This window comes from Peromyscus leucopus, chromosome 23, assembly GCF_004664715.2.
Source record: "Peromyscus leucopus breed LL Stock chromosome 23, UCI_PerLeu_2.1, whole genome shotgun sequence".
Lineage (NCBI taxonomy): Eukaryota > Metazoa > Chordata > Mammalia > Rodentia > Cricetidae > Peromyscus > Peromyscus leucopus.
The window spans coordinates 27,434,225-27,448,785 of record NC_051082.1 but is presented as its reverse complement, the minus strand read 5'-3'; the positions used below and the strand labels follow the sequence as shown (position 1 = coordinate 27,448,785).

General features: G+C 52.4%; 1 protein-coding gene across 7 annotated transcripts in view; it reads right to left on the bottom strand.

The window, feature by feature from the left end:
• Dtx2 (deltex E3 ubiquitin ligase 2) overlaps positions 1–14,561 on the bottom strand; it is a 36,788-nt gene that overhangs the window by 15,633 nt on the left and 6,594 nt on the right. For 5 of the 7 annotated variants that reach the window (XM_037198308.1, XM_028894413.2, XM_028894417.2 and 2 more), the window contains 3 exons: positions 5,771–6,113; positions 3,974–4,610; positions 256–303 (listed from right to left, as the gene is read on the bottom strand). In XM_037198308.1, the coding sequence (XP_037054203.1) occupies positions 256–303; positions 3,974–4,610; positions 5,771–6,038 (953 nt within the window). In that variant the 5' untranslated portion in view covers positions 6,039–6,113. The remainder of the gene's footprint in view (positions 1–255; positions 304–3,973; positions 4,611–5,770; positions 6,114–14,561) is intronic. The other 2 variants (XM_028894414.2, XM_028894419.2) reach the window with 1 other exon arrangement.

Sequence of the window (14,561 nt, the reverse complement as noted above, 5' to 3'; positions counted from 1 at the left end):
CCTTCATGAGAGCAGTTCGGATGCTTAAAGGGATAAAACTTCAGCTATGAGGAAATGCAGCGATCCCCAGAAGCTCAGTTACAGCTCACACAGCTCTGTTTGGAGCGATGTTCCCAGGGAACGGCTAGTCTCACCGAGCCTGAGCAAAGGGACGGCCAACCACACATGTTCTAAAACCAAAAACTGAAAAAGGGCAGGAGATTCCACAAAAGCCGGGGCCATCGCTGGCTCCATCAGGGGACTGCAAACTCTCACCCAATGCTGCTGACTCTCCCTTGGCTCGGAGACCTGGTACCACAGCCCCTGGGGAGAAAAAGGGGCCAAATGTTTGCATTTCTCCAGTGCCAGCTGGGGAAGAGATCGGGGGCTTAGTTAAGCCCATGGCTCTACGACCCATCCGAGCAGAGTGCTTGAGGAAGGCCACAGAATCAATTACACATGGAAGGCTGGCCACATGCCACCAAGCCTGAGGACCCGAGTTCAATTCCCAGGATCTCCTTGGTGGGAAGAGAACTGACTCCGACTGGTTGTTCTCTGACCTTCACAAGCACACACCAACCCTCCCACATATACAATATAGACATGTAATTTTTTTTTTTTTTTTCGTTTTTTCAAGACAGGGTTTCTCTGTGTAGGTTTGGAGCCTGTCCTGGAGCTCGCTCTATAGACCAGGTTGGCCTGGAACTCACAGAGACCCCCCTGGCTCTGCCTCCCCAGTGCTAGGATATGCGTCACCACTGCCCGGCCATGTAAATTTTTTTTTTTTTTTTTTTAATTTGAAGAGATCTGAGTAAACGCTTGCTCAGACTGGATAGGTCCCTGTAAGTGAAAGGACACCTTTCCCAGCTCCTGAACAGCCCGAGGAAACATGGATGCACACAGTGACTTGGGCCGAGGCAGCCAGCTTGCTCTGAGGCTGCCCAACCAACACAGCAGGCTGGCCCAGTTCCTCCTGGCTCCTGCCACCGGGCAAGTCGAGACAGGCAGCGCTTGTCCGGCAGCAACAAGCCGGCCCAGTGACCTCCTCCATCACACAGCTGGCCTGCCGGGGTCCTAGCAGTGTCTATAGGCCTGCAAGTGGGGAGAGACCCCATCCAACAGGAGCCCCACACCAGGAGGGAAGATCCAAGACTTACTAAGTCTGATTCCCCAGTAAGTCTGCGAGAGTCCCCAGTCACAGCTCTGAGGAGTCTGCCCCAGCAGGACGTGGAGGCTCACTACACTCCGGGCACTCAGGAGCTGAAGGATCAGAATCTGAGGACAGCCTGAGCTACACAGTCAGTTCCAGACCAGGCCAGGCTAGAGAGTGAGACGCTGCTTGGGGAAGGTGGGGAGAAGAAGAGCGGGAAGGAAGAGAAGCGAAGAGGAGAGGGAAGACAGGAAAAGAGGATGGTTTCCCTCAGAATAACTCCCAACAATTCGACAAGGCTGACACTCTGCTTCAGGGCTCCAGGCTGCTCACAGGATCCCGTTCCCTCAAAGACCGACCCCACACACTAAGGGTGAGTGACACGAGAGAGGGGCACCTCCTGGAGCCCTGCAGGCTCATGTCCATGTGAGAGCCTGCACAGGGACAGTGACACCTGTCTGGACTCCCAATTCCCAGAGGAGATCCATATACCCCAGCTCTAGAGAGACACCCGGGAAGACCTGTTCCTGGCCTCTACTCTCCCTGGTCTAGCAGACCCCTCCTCCCTGCACACTCAGGCCAGCTTCAGTGCCACTCGACGTGCCCCACACAACTAACTGCTTTTCTTTTTAGCACCCAGGCATCAAGCTGGGTAGGCATGCCGATATCCCCTCACTGGGGGATTCTAGGCAGGTGCTCTCCCACTGAGCCACACCCCAGCCCCTCACTGGGGAATCCTAGCCACGTGATCTACTGCTGAGCCACCCCCCAAGCATGAAGGAAGGATTCTAGTGAGTATCCTAGCACTAAGCTCTATCTGCAGGTCCTCATCTATAGACTCTAGGCAAACATCCCTAATGTCTATCCCTGCCCATGTCACAACCATGAAGAATAAAACTTCCCCAGGTAACAAAGACCTGGCAGCTCGTATTTAAGTGGGTTTTAGAAAACACTACCAGCTTTTGTAAGACACCTGTGTGTGCCCGGCACTCCCCCGCCCCTTTGGTGGAGGTGCTGGGGAAGGTAGAGTGATTGCCTAACACACAGGAGGAGGAAAGAGGAGGAGGAGGAGGAATTCAGGCCAGCCTGGAATACAAAGGGAGATTTTTTTTCTAAAAACAAAACAGAATAAAGAAAAGCACAAAGCACCAGAGCCAGTGAGATGGTTCAGTGGGTAAAGGAGAGCGCCATCGAGCCTGAGGACCTGAGCTCAAACCAGCCCCATGTGGTGGGAAAGAGCCAACACACGCGAGTTTTCCTGACTCCACACACGCACTGTGACACCTACACCCACTCACCCAAAGAAAGGTAATGATATGATTTTTTAAAAACACCACCTGACTTGGGGGCTGGAGATGGCTCAGCGGTTAAAAGCACTGTATGCTCTTCCAGAGGACCCAGGTTCAATTCCCAGCACCCACACGGTGGCTCACAACTGTCTCTAACTCCAGTTCTAGGGGATCCGACATCATCTTCCGGCACCAGGCATGCATGGACGCAGACATACATACAGGCAAAGTACCAACAACACATGAAAACGAAGCAAACCAGCAAATATGACAAAATTCCACCTGGCTTTGCGTGAGGGCAGAACTATAACCCCACTGTCTGGAAGACTGAGACAAGAAGACTGAATCCCAGGCCTGGGCTCCCTCTCCAGCACCACACACAGACAGAACTAGAAGCACAGCGCCTGGTATGGTCAGGCCTCTGACGTCATCATCTTTCTCAGAAGCTGTAGCCCACACTCTCCACCTTTCTATCCACCTTCCTACCCCCCTGGGCTCCTCTGAACTAAACTGTGGGCTCAGGGTTATAGGTACAGATGCTGTTTCCACCCCACATCTGCACTGCCTGGCACTTGGCAGGAGTCAGCGAGTACTCATTTATTCTGTCTTCAACTGGGCAGCGGTGGCACACGCCTTTAATCCCAGCACTCGGGAGGAAGGGTCAGATGGATAGATCTCTGTGAGTTCTAGAGCAAGTTCCAGGACAACCAGGGCTACATAGAGAAACCCTGTCTCAAAAAACCAAACAAGCCAGGCAGCGGCGGTGGTGCATGTCTTTAATCCCAGCACTTGGGAGGCAGAGCCAGGTGGATCTCTGTGAGTTCGAGGCCAGCCTGGTCTCCAGAGCGAGATCCAGGACAGGCACCAAAACTACAGAGAAACCCTGTCTCAAAAAAAACCAGACAAAAACGAGAAAACAGGAATGTTAAAGTGTCCTCGGGGCGCAGACCCCCCAGGCAGTCCACAAGTCCTGGCAAAGGTCTACTTTGTACCTTACCACCCTGAGAATGAAAGGACTGCTGAGCAGCAGGTAACGGCCTACAATCCCAACACTGAGGCCGAGGCAGGAAGCTTGTTCAAAGTTCAAGGACAGCCCCAGCTACAGAATGAGTTCTGGGTCAGCCTGGGCTACAGAATGAGTCTGTCTTAAAAAAACAAAGAGTTGGGGCTGTGGTTAGTCAGTGAAGTGCTTGCCGGGTAGGCATGAAGCCTTGGGTTTGATCCGCTAGCCCATGAGAGGTAGAGACAGGAGGATCAGAAGTTTGAGATCATCCTCACTATAGAGGGAATTCTGAGACCAATCTGATCTACATGAGACCCTGTTACTTAAAATTAAAAAATAAAAAAAAGATTGCTGACCTCAGGGCTACCAGGACTCAGCGATCAAAGTGCCATGGCTTGGCAGCTCCATGGGGTGCCATACTGGAAAACCAGGGAGCCTCAGCACGCATGTGGCACTTGCAAGAGACAACACACCAGGGACAAGCAGGCGTGGAGGTGCAGGGCTGAGGGAGGCTTTCCGCATGGGTAAAAGCGAAGTTCGCACTGGAGGTACCTGGCTCCACTGGAGGCGGATGGTCCTGAGGGCAGGAGATGCGGCCCCAGGCGGGAGAGGCTGGCGTGAAACGCGGACTGGCTGCCCGGAACGGGAGGTGCTGTGCCCCAGGGGTTGGCGGTGTTCAGCCTGGGCGCAGACCTGGCCCCAGACAGCGAAGGTTTATTGTATGGGGCAAAGGCCTGGTGAGCCCCAAACACAGTGGCGGTCCGGTGGGGTGCTTGGGGGGCAGGATATGCAGGCAGGTTGGTCATGGAGTGGCGGTAGCGACCTGACACAGGGCCAGTCCCACTACCATGGAGGCACTGTTGGCAAGAGCAGACGAGTCCCGAGTGGCCTGGGGGCGCGATGATTGAAGTCACCGGGTACACCGGCCCCGCCTGGCGTCGCACACTCCGGCAGAAGCTGGACGTCTTGTTGGTCTGCGTTAGGGTGGCATAGTTGACTGTGTAGTTATAGCCCAGGGGGGCCAAGTCCACGACCTGGACGCCCCGGGCGACCTGCTGCTCCAGATAGTCACAGACACTAGCTTCATAGGCTATCCAAGATCCGTCATCACCCAGCCACTCCCAGATGATGCCCTGGCCCGGGGCGGAATTCTGTGAGAACAGATGTCTGCGCACAGACCTCATGGTGCCTGTGGAGAAGGATCAGGACTCATAAATGAGAACCCTCCTGCTACTTCACACACTGACACTACAGGACATGCGTGTGCCTATGTATGTGTGTGCACCTGTCTGTGGAAGGTGTTTAACAGTGGTGTGCCCAGGGTGTGTGTGTGTGACACGTTTGAGTACGTTGGTGTCTGGTTATATGTCTGTATATGCACCTATTGTATGCATGTGTCTGTGGTGTACGGATGGTATGTCTGAGGTTCACGTATGTCTATGTGTGCATCTATGTCTGCTTATGTATGTCTCCATGTCTGTGCGTGTCTGTGTTGCTGAAGATGGACCCCAGGGACCTCATCCATTCCAGGGATGTGTTCTACCACCGAGCTACATCCCCAGCCTCAGTTCTCCCCCCCTCCCAGTAATTCAACATCATCACTGTAGGTATACGGTCACACTGCTATTTGCAATCTATTCTGTCCAGATTTCACTGTAGGGTACAGAGGCTCACAAGGCAAAGAGCACCAAAGGACCAAGCCACAGAGCAAGGCTCACCCTCTATGACAAGAAAGGCTAGCCGCTCACTTGTCAAACATGGCTCACACTCAATAAGGCTTTTTCTTTTCCCTCCCCTTGAGACAGTTTAGTCCCAAACTTTTATAAATCCTCCACCTGCAGCCTCCCAAGTGCTGGAATTACAGCAAGCACCACAAGACTCTGTCAACTACCATGGCACCCTAAATCCATGCTAGCCAGCCTGATGAAGGAGGAAGTCGCCAGGAGAGCTTCCTCATGAGCTCCCAACACACCGCCACTACTACAAGGTCCATTTCTTCCAGGTGATGACTGGTTTCTTTTGAGACAAGATTTGGTGTAGCCTAACCTGACCTAGAACTCCTGACCTTTCAGCCTGCGCCTCCAGAATGCTACAATTACAGGTCTATACTCAACACTGGGTCTATGCAGTGCTGGGCTAGAACCCAGAGCTTCTTGCGTGCTAGAAGCACTCCAGCAACCGAGCTACATTCCCAGCCCTGGAAGCGATTACTGATTACAGCAGCCTTCTATCAGGTGTGCTCATGTCAAGGGCAGGGATCGAAGGTGTGCCAGCCACAACCATAACCTAAAACCTAGCATGGTACCCGGCCCAAAGCCGGGCAGTGTGCCAGAGGCTGAAGGGTCTTACCAGTATCCTGGCGGAACTGGGTCCAGCTGGGGAGGTCGATGATGTAAGGGGCCAGGGAGGGGTCGGCTTGGCCTAAAGGGATGCTGTGGGCCAGGCTCCCTAGTCCAAAGCGCTGGCCCTTCTGCTGGGCAAACTGTTGCTCAATGAAGGAGCAGACAGTGGCGCTGTAGGGGTGCCAAGTGCCGAGCCCATCCTGCCACTCCCACACAGCCACCACCACAGGGCCAGGGTACACCTGCGGCAGAGACGAGCTTGGGGCCATGGCCATCTTCTGCTTTCCCTGAAGGCTTCAGACCACTCTGGGTTGCAGGCTCAGGTTCATTGCCCAGCGCCTCCGGGGAACCTGGGAACAAGACACAGCAGTTACTTACACGCATTGAGGGGTGGGGGTGGGGGGCTTGTCAGGCAGCTAAAGCCAACTTTCCTGTACCACCCTCAGAGCACCACGAACCAACTCCTGACCCCATCCTGCTGCAGCAGACAGGATCATGAAAAGCCATTCCTTGTGTTTATCCTACTTCAGCAAACACTCCAGAACAGGGAGCACAGTGAAAGGGGGCGTGCCGATCGCTACTCAGTCATTTCCTTCTGAGTCGACGACTTTCAGCTCAGTTTTTCCTTCCTTCCTTTCTCCCTGCACACGCCACACATCCTTGCTCCTCTCTGCTCTATTGCTGAGCCACACCCCCCAGTCATAAATGAGGAATGCTCGGCAGATGCTCTACTGCTGAGCCATGCCCCTGGGACTCAGTGTATTTGTGAGTCACCCCAAATCTTTGTGGAGAAGGCCACGATGACCCTGTACATTTGTGTGAGAGCCCTACAGCTGTGAGACAGAGTAACACCTGCTACACTGTCCCCTCAGATGTTCCGAGGCTCAGGAAAAAGGACTCCAGGACACCCCGGGGCAGTAGGCTTAGGTGGGGCTTACACGCAGGTAATGAATGGGTCAATGGATAGGAACAGTTTGCTGTACAAACTAAGGATCCAGGTTTAAACCCACAGAACCCAGAGAAGAGCTGGGCATGCTACCTGTTTCTGTAACTCCAGTTATGACCAGTCTGGCCTAAACGGCAAGCTTCCGGTTCAGTGAGAGTCCCTGTCTCCTAACAGTATGGTGGAAAATGAAAACAGACATCCTAAATCCTCCTCTGACCTCTGCATGCACACAAGCGCACATGTGCACATACCACACAAAACCACTACCAAAACAAAACAAGCAGCTAAGGGACTATCACTGACCACAAGAAACCCTAGATAAGAAACTAAAGTGTCCCTTGGCTGTCTCCACGGCCCTCCCTGTACCTGTGCCTTGCTCAGCTGCTAACTGGCTTCTGTTTACCCCTGAGACATTCTGCTCCTCTTTCCACTCCATCTTCTCCAGAGAACTTACATCCTTCACGCTCAACTTGTGTGATTAAGGGGGTGGGGCTCTATGGTAGACTGCCTGCCTAGACTCCCCCAGTGTCACATGAGCTCATCACACACACACACACACACACACACACACACACCCCAACCAGAACTCTACAGAACGGGAACACATACAGGCACAATCCTGCCCCATGTCTCCCTACCCCCCAGACGACAGCCCAATGCCCTATTCACGGCGGCGTAGGGCCAGCACCCAGCAGGCATTCCATGCACACGTTCTTAAAACAGCTGGAGACGTCAGGCAGTGACGTCATAATGTGCCCACAGCTGTCCCACGAGGCCTGCCAGGACACAATCCTGTGCCCTCACACCTGCACCAGCTCTTGGCCCCTGAACTGAACCAGCTGCCTAAGCTCATGTCAAATCCCCCCGTTTCTCAGGCGGGGAGCTGAAACCTGCTTGCTCAGATGGCAACAGACAGAGCTTCTCGACTCTGTTCCCCTTCAGAGCTGCCAGAGGGCCAGGGCCATGGTCCTAGAACACAGAGGCAGAGGCTCGGAAGTCTCTGGAAGCCCTACTCGCTCAGTGTGTGTGCTTTCGCTTAGAACATGGAGATGTTGACATTTCTGGTAAGTGATTTCATAGGAACTAAGTCATGCAGTATAGAGCACCTCCTGACACAAACACACCCTGGCCTGGTGTGGTGACAGATGCCTGTAAAGCCCAGCGCGTTGGAGGCCGAGGCAGGAAGAATTCCGTGAGTTTGAGACTGGCCTGGACTATATAGGGACTGTTGGGGGTGGGGTGGGGGGGTGGGGGAGGAAACAAATGTTACATTAAGGGCCGTCACAATGGCTCAGTGGGTGAAGTGTTTGCAATGCAAACAAGAGGACCTGAGTTCAGATGCCCAGAATCCATGCAAAACAGTGTGCCTAGAACCCAGGCCTGGAGGGGCACAAAACAGTGTGCCTAGAACCCAGGCCTGGAGGGACACAAAACAGTGTGCCTAGAACCCAGGCCTGCAGGGACACAAAACAGTGTGCCTAGAACCCAGGCCTGGAGGGACACAAAACAGTGTGCCTAGAACCCAGGCCTGCAGGGACACAAAACAGTGTGCCTAGAACCCAGGCCTGCAGGGACACAAAACAGTGTGCCTAGAACCCAGGCCTGGAAGGGCACAAAACAGTGTGCCTAGAACCCAGGCCTGAAGGGGCACAAAAGGCAGATTCTGCTGGCCAGCCAGCCTAGCTGAAATGAGACAGGTGAGCTCCAGGTTCAGGGAGAGACATTGCCTCAAAAAATAAGGTGGGGGAAAGAAGTAAGACACCGTGACATCCATTTCTGGTCTCCATATGCACCCTCACAGGAGAGTGTACCTGACACACAACACACTCACAACGCAAAAACACAGATGGGTATAGTGGAACACAGGAGGATCAGAAGTTCGAAGCCAGCCTGGGTTACGTGAGAGGATGCTTCCAACAAACCAACCAACGTCACTTCTAGGTGTCCACGGAGCACCAGGCTTCAGGCGGCCTGCACGCGCAGGCTTTGCCTTTTCTACTGTTTCCTCTCCCCTGCACACCCTTCAGGCAGCAAAGGGAAGGGAGACCACGGCATGCAAACTCAGGCAGTGAACCAGGCCTGTGAGGACATGAGCCTAACTCTGGGTGCCAGCCTGCCACCAAGCCATCGAGGCCTCCAACAAAGGCCCAGACACTGCCTGAGGACGAGAACTGGGGTGCTCTCAGCTAGGCTGGCTCAGCTCAGAATCTACAATTAAAAGTGCCTATAACCTAGCCTAGACATAAACCAGACAGTTGCTTTCGGAGTCTGTAACTCCCAGGATGTCACTCATGGCTTAGGCAGCCAAGGCCTACAGCATCAGCGGCTCACAGCTATGTTCCAACATGTCTCTCCATCCCCAGATCAACCAACTCACAGAGCTCTGCACAAGAGCCAGGCCACAGTCAGCGATGCGGGCTCCAGCTTTCCATGAAGGTGTACACAGCTGGCCAGGTCCCCCTCATAACAAGCTTTCCATCTTTGGGACCTCATGCCCAGCCACAGTTGACTCTAGCAAGTTCCAGAAGATTCCAAGCCTTTCCCAGCCTCCGGCCATTGATTCTGCTGGTGTCTGACTGAGCATGCATGCAAATCTTTCCCGACTCCACTGAGTCTTCCTCCTGAGCCCTCTGGCCCACAACTGTCGCAGGGCGGTGACTCCACGGTCCTGTCCCCTTTAGCACAGAGGCCACAATCATCCCAGCAGACCTGCATGTCCTAGAGTCAGTCTCTCTCTCTCTCTCTCTCTTTTTTTTTTTTTGTCGAGACAGGGTTTCTCTGTGTAGCTTTGTGCCTTTCCTGGATCTCGCTTTGGAGACCAGGCTGGCCTCGAACTCAGAGATCCGCCTGGCTCTGCCTCCCGAGTGCTGGGATTAAAGGCGTGTGCCACCACCACCGCCCGGCTTAGAGTCAGTCTCTTTGAGGGGACAGCTGCTACTGACTCCAACATGACACAACAGAACCTCAAACGTCCTTCAACAAAGAGGGTCTGAAACCCCAGGACCAATGAGGGAGAGAGGGCTAGTGAGACGGCTGAACAGGTAGGTAGGGAACCGCCACTGAGCCTGGCTAAGCCTAGGATGCACATGATAGAAAAGGACTCCTGTAAGTTGTCCTCTGACCGCCACCCACAAGCCGTGACACACGCACATACAAAGAGAAATATAGTAAAAATATAGGGGGAGACCCACCCACTCTAGGGGCCTGGGCCTTTAAGTTGGTACCTAGACATGCCCAGCAGCTAGAACCCTGCATCACGCACACTGTGCCCAGTGTCGATGTGCCCATTCTTTACCACAGCCCCAGCCAGCACCAAGCTGCCCTCCAAAAACCTAATTTGTTTCAGCACCGAATGGTAGGGCCATTTAGGGGCTATTCTTAATTATGGAAATTACACTAATTGGCTGTGGGGAAAAGCCTCAATCTGGAAACAATATAAGCGCCCACAATGTGGGAAGTTCTTTTAATACTGGAGATGGCACCCAAGGCTGCCACTGAACTAAGTACCGCCAGCCCTTACATGGGGTTTTTTAAGACAGGATCTGGCCTTATAGCCCAAACTGACCTGGAAATCCAATCAATTCTCTTGCTTTGGACTCCAAGTGATGTTATAGGCATGACTCACGATGTCTAGCTCTTTTACAGTTTTTATTATTTGCTTCTAATTGTGTGCCACGATCAGTTCAGGTACCTGCAGAGGCTTCAGACACCCCTGGAGCTGGAATTACAGGTAGCTGTGAGCTGGGCTAGGAACCGGATCCTCTGGACAAGCAGCAGGCACTCTTAACAGCCGAACATCTCTCTAGCCCCTTGTTTTATAAGACAGTCTTACTCTATAGTCCAGGCCGGCCTGGAACTCTAGAAAATCCTCCTGCATCAGCTCCTAAGAGCTGGGATTATAGGCCTGAGCTACCACAGGCAGCCAACCTGCCCACTTCATCCTGCGAGCTGTTTGCTAAGCTGGCTCTCCGAGTTCTGGTGCTTTCCAAGAAACATGGGTCTGAAACTCCACACCCAACCAACTGTCAGTTACAGTAAGCAGACAGAGATCTGAAAGATGTCTCAGAAGCTGGGAAAGCCTCTCCAAGGGCCAGGAAACGTCAGATCCCGAGTACAAATCTAACAAAGAAATGCCATACTCTTATTAGAAAATCTGACTCTAAAAAATGGGGGCTGTTGAGAAGACCCAAGTGTGATCCCTGGGACCCACATGGAGGGGGGGGCGAGAGAGAAGAGAGAGAGAGAGACAGAGAGAGAGAGAGAGAGAGAGAGAGAGGAACAGATTCCTGCAAGCCATCCCGACCTCCACATCTGTGCACTCCACACCATGAGCACACACAAAGCATACATACGCACACAATAAAGAAGTGGAATATTGCCAGGCAGCAGTGGTGCCTTCAATCCCAGCACTGGGGAGGCAGAGCCAGGCAGATCTCTGTGAGTTCGAGGCCAGCCTGGGCTACAGAGGGAGATCCAGGACAGGTGCAGAGCTACACAGAGAAACCCTGTCTCGAAAAACAAAAAACAACAACAACCAAAAAAAGGAATGCTTTTTTCAAATAAGAGCTGTGATTTACAGTGTAAGGCACTGCCTGCCTACCATGCACACAGCCCCGGTTTTCAACCCTAACACCAGACCACACAAAACCAAACCAAACCACAAAACTTAAAAGTAGGTGCTGAAGGGACTGAAGAGAGGTTCAGAGCGCTGGCTGCTCTTCCAGAGGACGCAGGTTCGATTCCCAGCACCCACATGGCAGCTCACAACTGTCTGTAACTTCAGCTGCAAGGGGTTCAATGCCCTTTTCTGGACTCTATGGGCACGGGACATGCACACGGTGCACATACATGCAGGCAAAACACCCATACAAGCCAGGCAGTGGTGGTGCACACTTTCAATCCTGGCACCCAGGAGGCAGAGGGCAGGAAGATCTCTGAGTTCAAGGCCATCTTGGTCTACAGAGTGAGTTCCAGGACAGACAGGGCTCTATAGAGAAATCTTGTCTCAAAAACAAAACAAAAAAAAAAAAAAAAAAAATTCCATTCTCTCTCATATATAATATATATATATATATATATATATATATATATAGTTTTTTTGAGACAGGGTTTCTCTGTAGTTTTGGTGTCTGTCCTGGATCTCACTCTGTACAACAGGCTGGCCTCGAACTCACAGAGATCCACCCGGCTCTGCCTCCCGAGTGCTGGGATTAAAGTCATGCGCCACTGCCAGCGGCCAAAATAAGTTTTAAAAGTTGGTGCTGAGAAGAGAACCCAGACACTCGTATGCTAAGTAGGCAATCTGACGATGAAACACACCTATCCTCAGCTGCCATTTTTTCACATTTTCTAAAGTAAGAAAGTATGTTTCCTACTTAATAAATAGAAAATAAAAAATCATCTGAGGCTGAAGAAATGGTTTTACTTTGTAAAAAAAGCTCTGCGTGGCTGTGTCGGTAACCGCAGCACTGGGGGCCGACACAGGCGCTGGCTGTCAGAAGCCAGCTCCCAGTTCGGTCAGTGCCCTGTCTCACGGGAATAAATACAGCGGAGAGTGGTGGCAGAGGACACCTGACATCCTGGTCTAACTTCTTCCCCATCCACACACAGGCACGGGTCCCCGTCAGCCAGCCAGCCAGTCAGCCAGCCAGCCAGCCAGTCTCTCTCTCTCTCTCTCTCTCTCTCTCTCTCTCTCTCTCTCTCTCTCTCTCTCTCTCTCTCTCTCTCTCACACACACACACACACACACACACACACACACACACACACGGCCTAAAAATGTTTTTAAATCTCTTGAACACCTCACACACTGCCACAGACACAGCTCGGTGACCGAGCACTGACCCAAAATGTCAAACACTTTTAAAAGGTCAAAGTCACCACCAAGCCAAGCCAATGCTACTACCTCTGCTGTTCAAGATCACTACTGGGCACAGCTGTTACTCTCCGGGTGGGGCTTCAGTTACAGGGGTCTGATCAACTCATTACAGCAATTCCCTGCCAGCGCACACACCCCATCCCTGACCTCCAGGAAAAACAAGCCACCCGGGTGTTGGGTGTCGCCTGAGGGTTACAACCATCCTGTGATTGCAGACCTACAATCCTCCTTTTATTTCACTCTTGTGCAGTGGGTCAGACCCAGTGACCTGACTGGTCTGCAACTCACTATGAAGCAGAGGGCTTTGAAGTCCTAATCTTCCTGCCTCTGCCCCCAAGGACTGGGATGACAGGCGTACTCAAGAGCTGAGAGTGTACCTTAGAGGTAGAGCATCTGCCTATCATACACAAGGCCCCAGGTTCTATACTGAGCACAGAACAAAAGATAGCAAAGGAAAAAAAAAAAAAAAAAAACACCAGCAGCAAGCTGCTCAAACAGTGCCCAACTACGCAAGCGGGATCTGTAGTTAGAAGCCAGCCTGGGTACAGGAGACCCTGGAGCTGCTCAGGGCACCACAGTTCCCACGACTGTCCAGGATTAGGAGAAATAGCAAACCTCCTGCCAACACCAAAAGCAAATATTTCAGATTGTTCCAGTTACAAATCTGCTGCCATGAGACAAAAAGTTTATAAACTAACAAGAGTAACTGCATTCCAGTCACTGTAAGAATAGCTCACGTGGCTCTGTGTTAGAGCCCCTGCCTAGAGTCCCCAGTAGGGGGGGGGTGGTCGGGGAGGCACCTGCTAGATCCCAGTGAGGGCTGGGGTGTGACTCAGTGGTAGAGCCCTGCCTAGAATCCCCCAGTGAGGGGCTGGGGTGTGGCTCAGTGGTAGAGCACCTGCCTAGAATCCCCCAGTGAGGGCTGGATGTGACTCAGTGGTAGAGCCCTGCCTAGAATCCCCAGTGAGGGGCTGGGTGTGCTCAGTGGTAGAGCACCTCTAGAATCCCCCAGTGAGGGGCTGGGGTGTGGCTCAGAGGTAGAGCCCCTGCAGAAGCGGTAGGTGAGCACCTGCTTAGAATCCCCCAGTGAGGTATTCTAAGCAGAATCTATTCTAAGAGGAGTGTGGTAGAATGCCTGCTTAGAATCTTCTAGTGAATGAAGGGCTGTGGCCTGGCTCAGTGGTAGAGGACTTGCCTAGGAAGCACAAGGTACTGGGTTCAATCCTCAATGCCTCTAACAACAAACTTTTTATGAACAAAAACAGGGGTGGAGATAGGCACTGGTGGTGCATGGCTATAAGTCAGTTAGTTATTCCAGCACCTGGAAGGCTGAGGTTAGGAGGAGTACTGCAAGTTAAAGGCTAGCCTGGACTACAGAGAAAGACGTCTCAAACTTCCTCTCAAAAAAGTGGAAATATAAATTACAACCTGGGAAAAAGGCTAAAATTGACAATGCATGCCAGTTTTTCTAGCACTTGGAGGACCAAGAGAACAAGGTTGGGCAGGGCACAGCTGCAGACAGAGGCAGATAGAGCTCTTTGAGTGCCAGGCCAGGCAGGATGGCTCAGCGGGTAGTAGTGCTTGTCATGCAGACCTAACAACCTGGGCTCAAGCCTCACTAGCCACATCAAGAGTGAAGTAGAGAACAGGCTCCATGAAGTCCTCTGGCCTCCACATGCACACTGTGGCTCCTACGCCCACACCCCCACACACAAATAAAATAAAAAGGAGTCAAGGTCATCCTCGAATACACAGAGAGCATGGGGTTAGTGTGGGCCACTTGCAAGTCTCACAAAAGCAAAAAACAAAACCCCACAATGGGTGATGAGATGGCTCAGCAGATCAAGGTGCTGGTCACCAAGCCTGACTCTTGAGTTCAATTCCAGGATGAAGGAGGCAATTCTTACAAACTGTCCTCTAGCCTCCCCTCGTGTGCACCCACAAACACACCATGCACACACACAAAGTAAATAA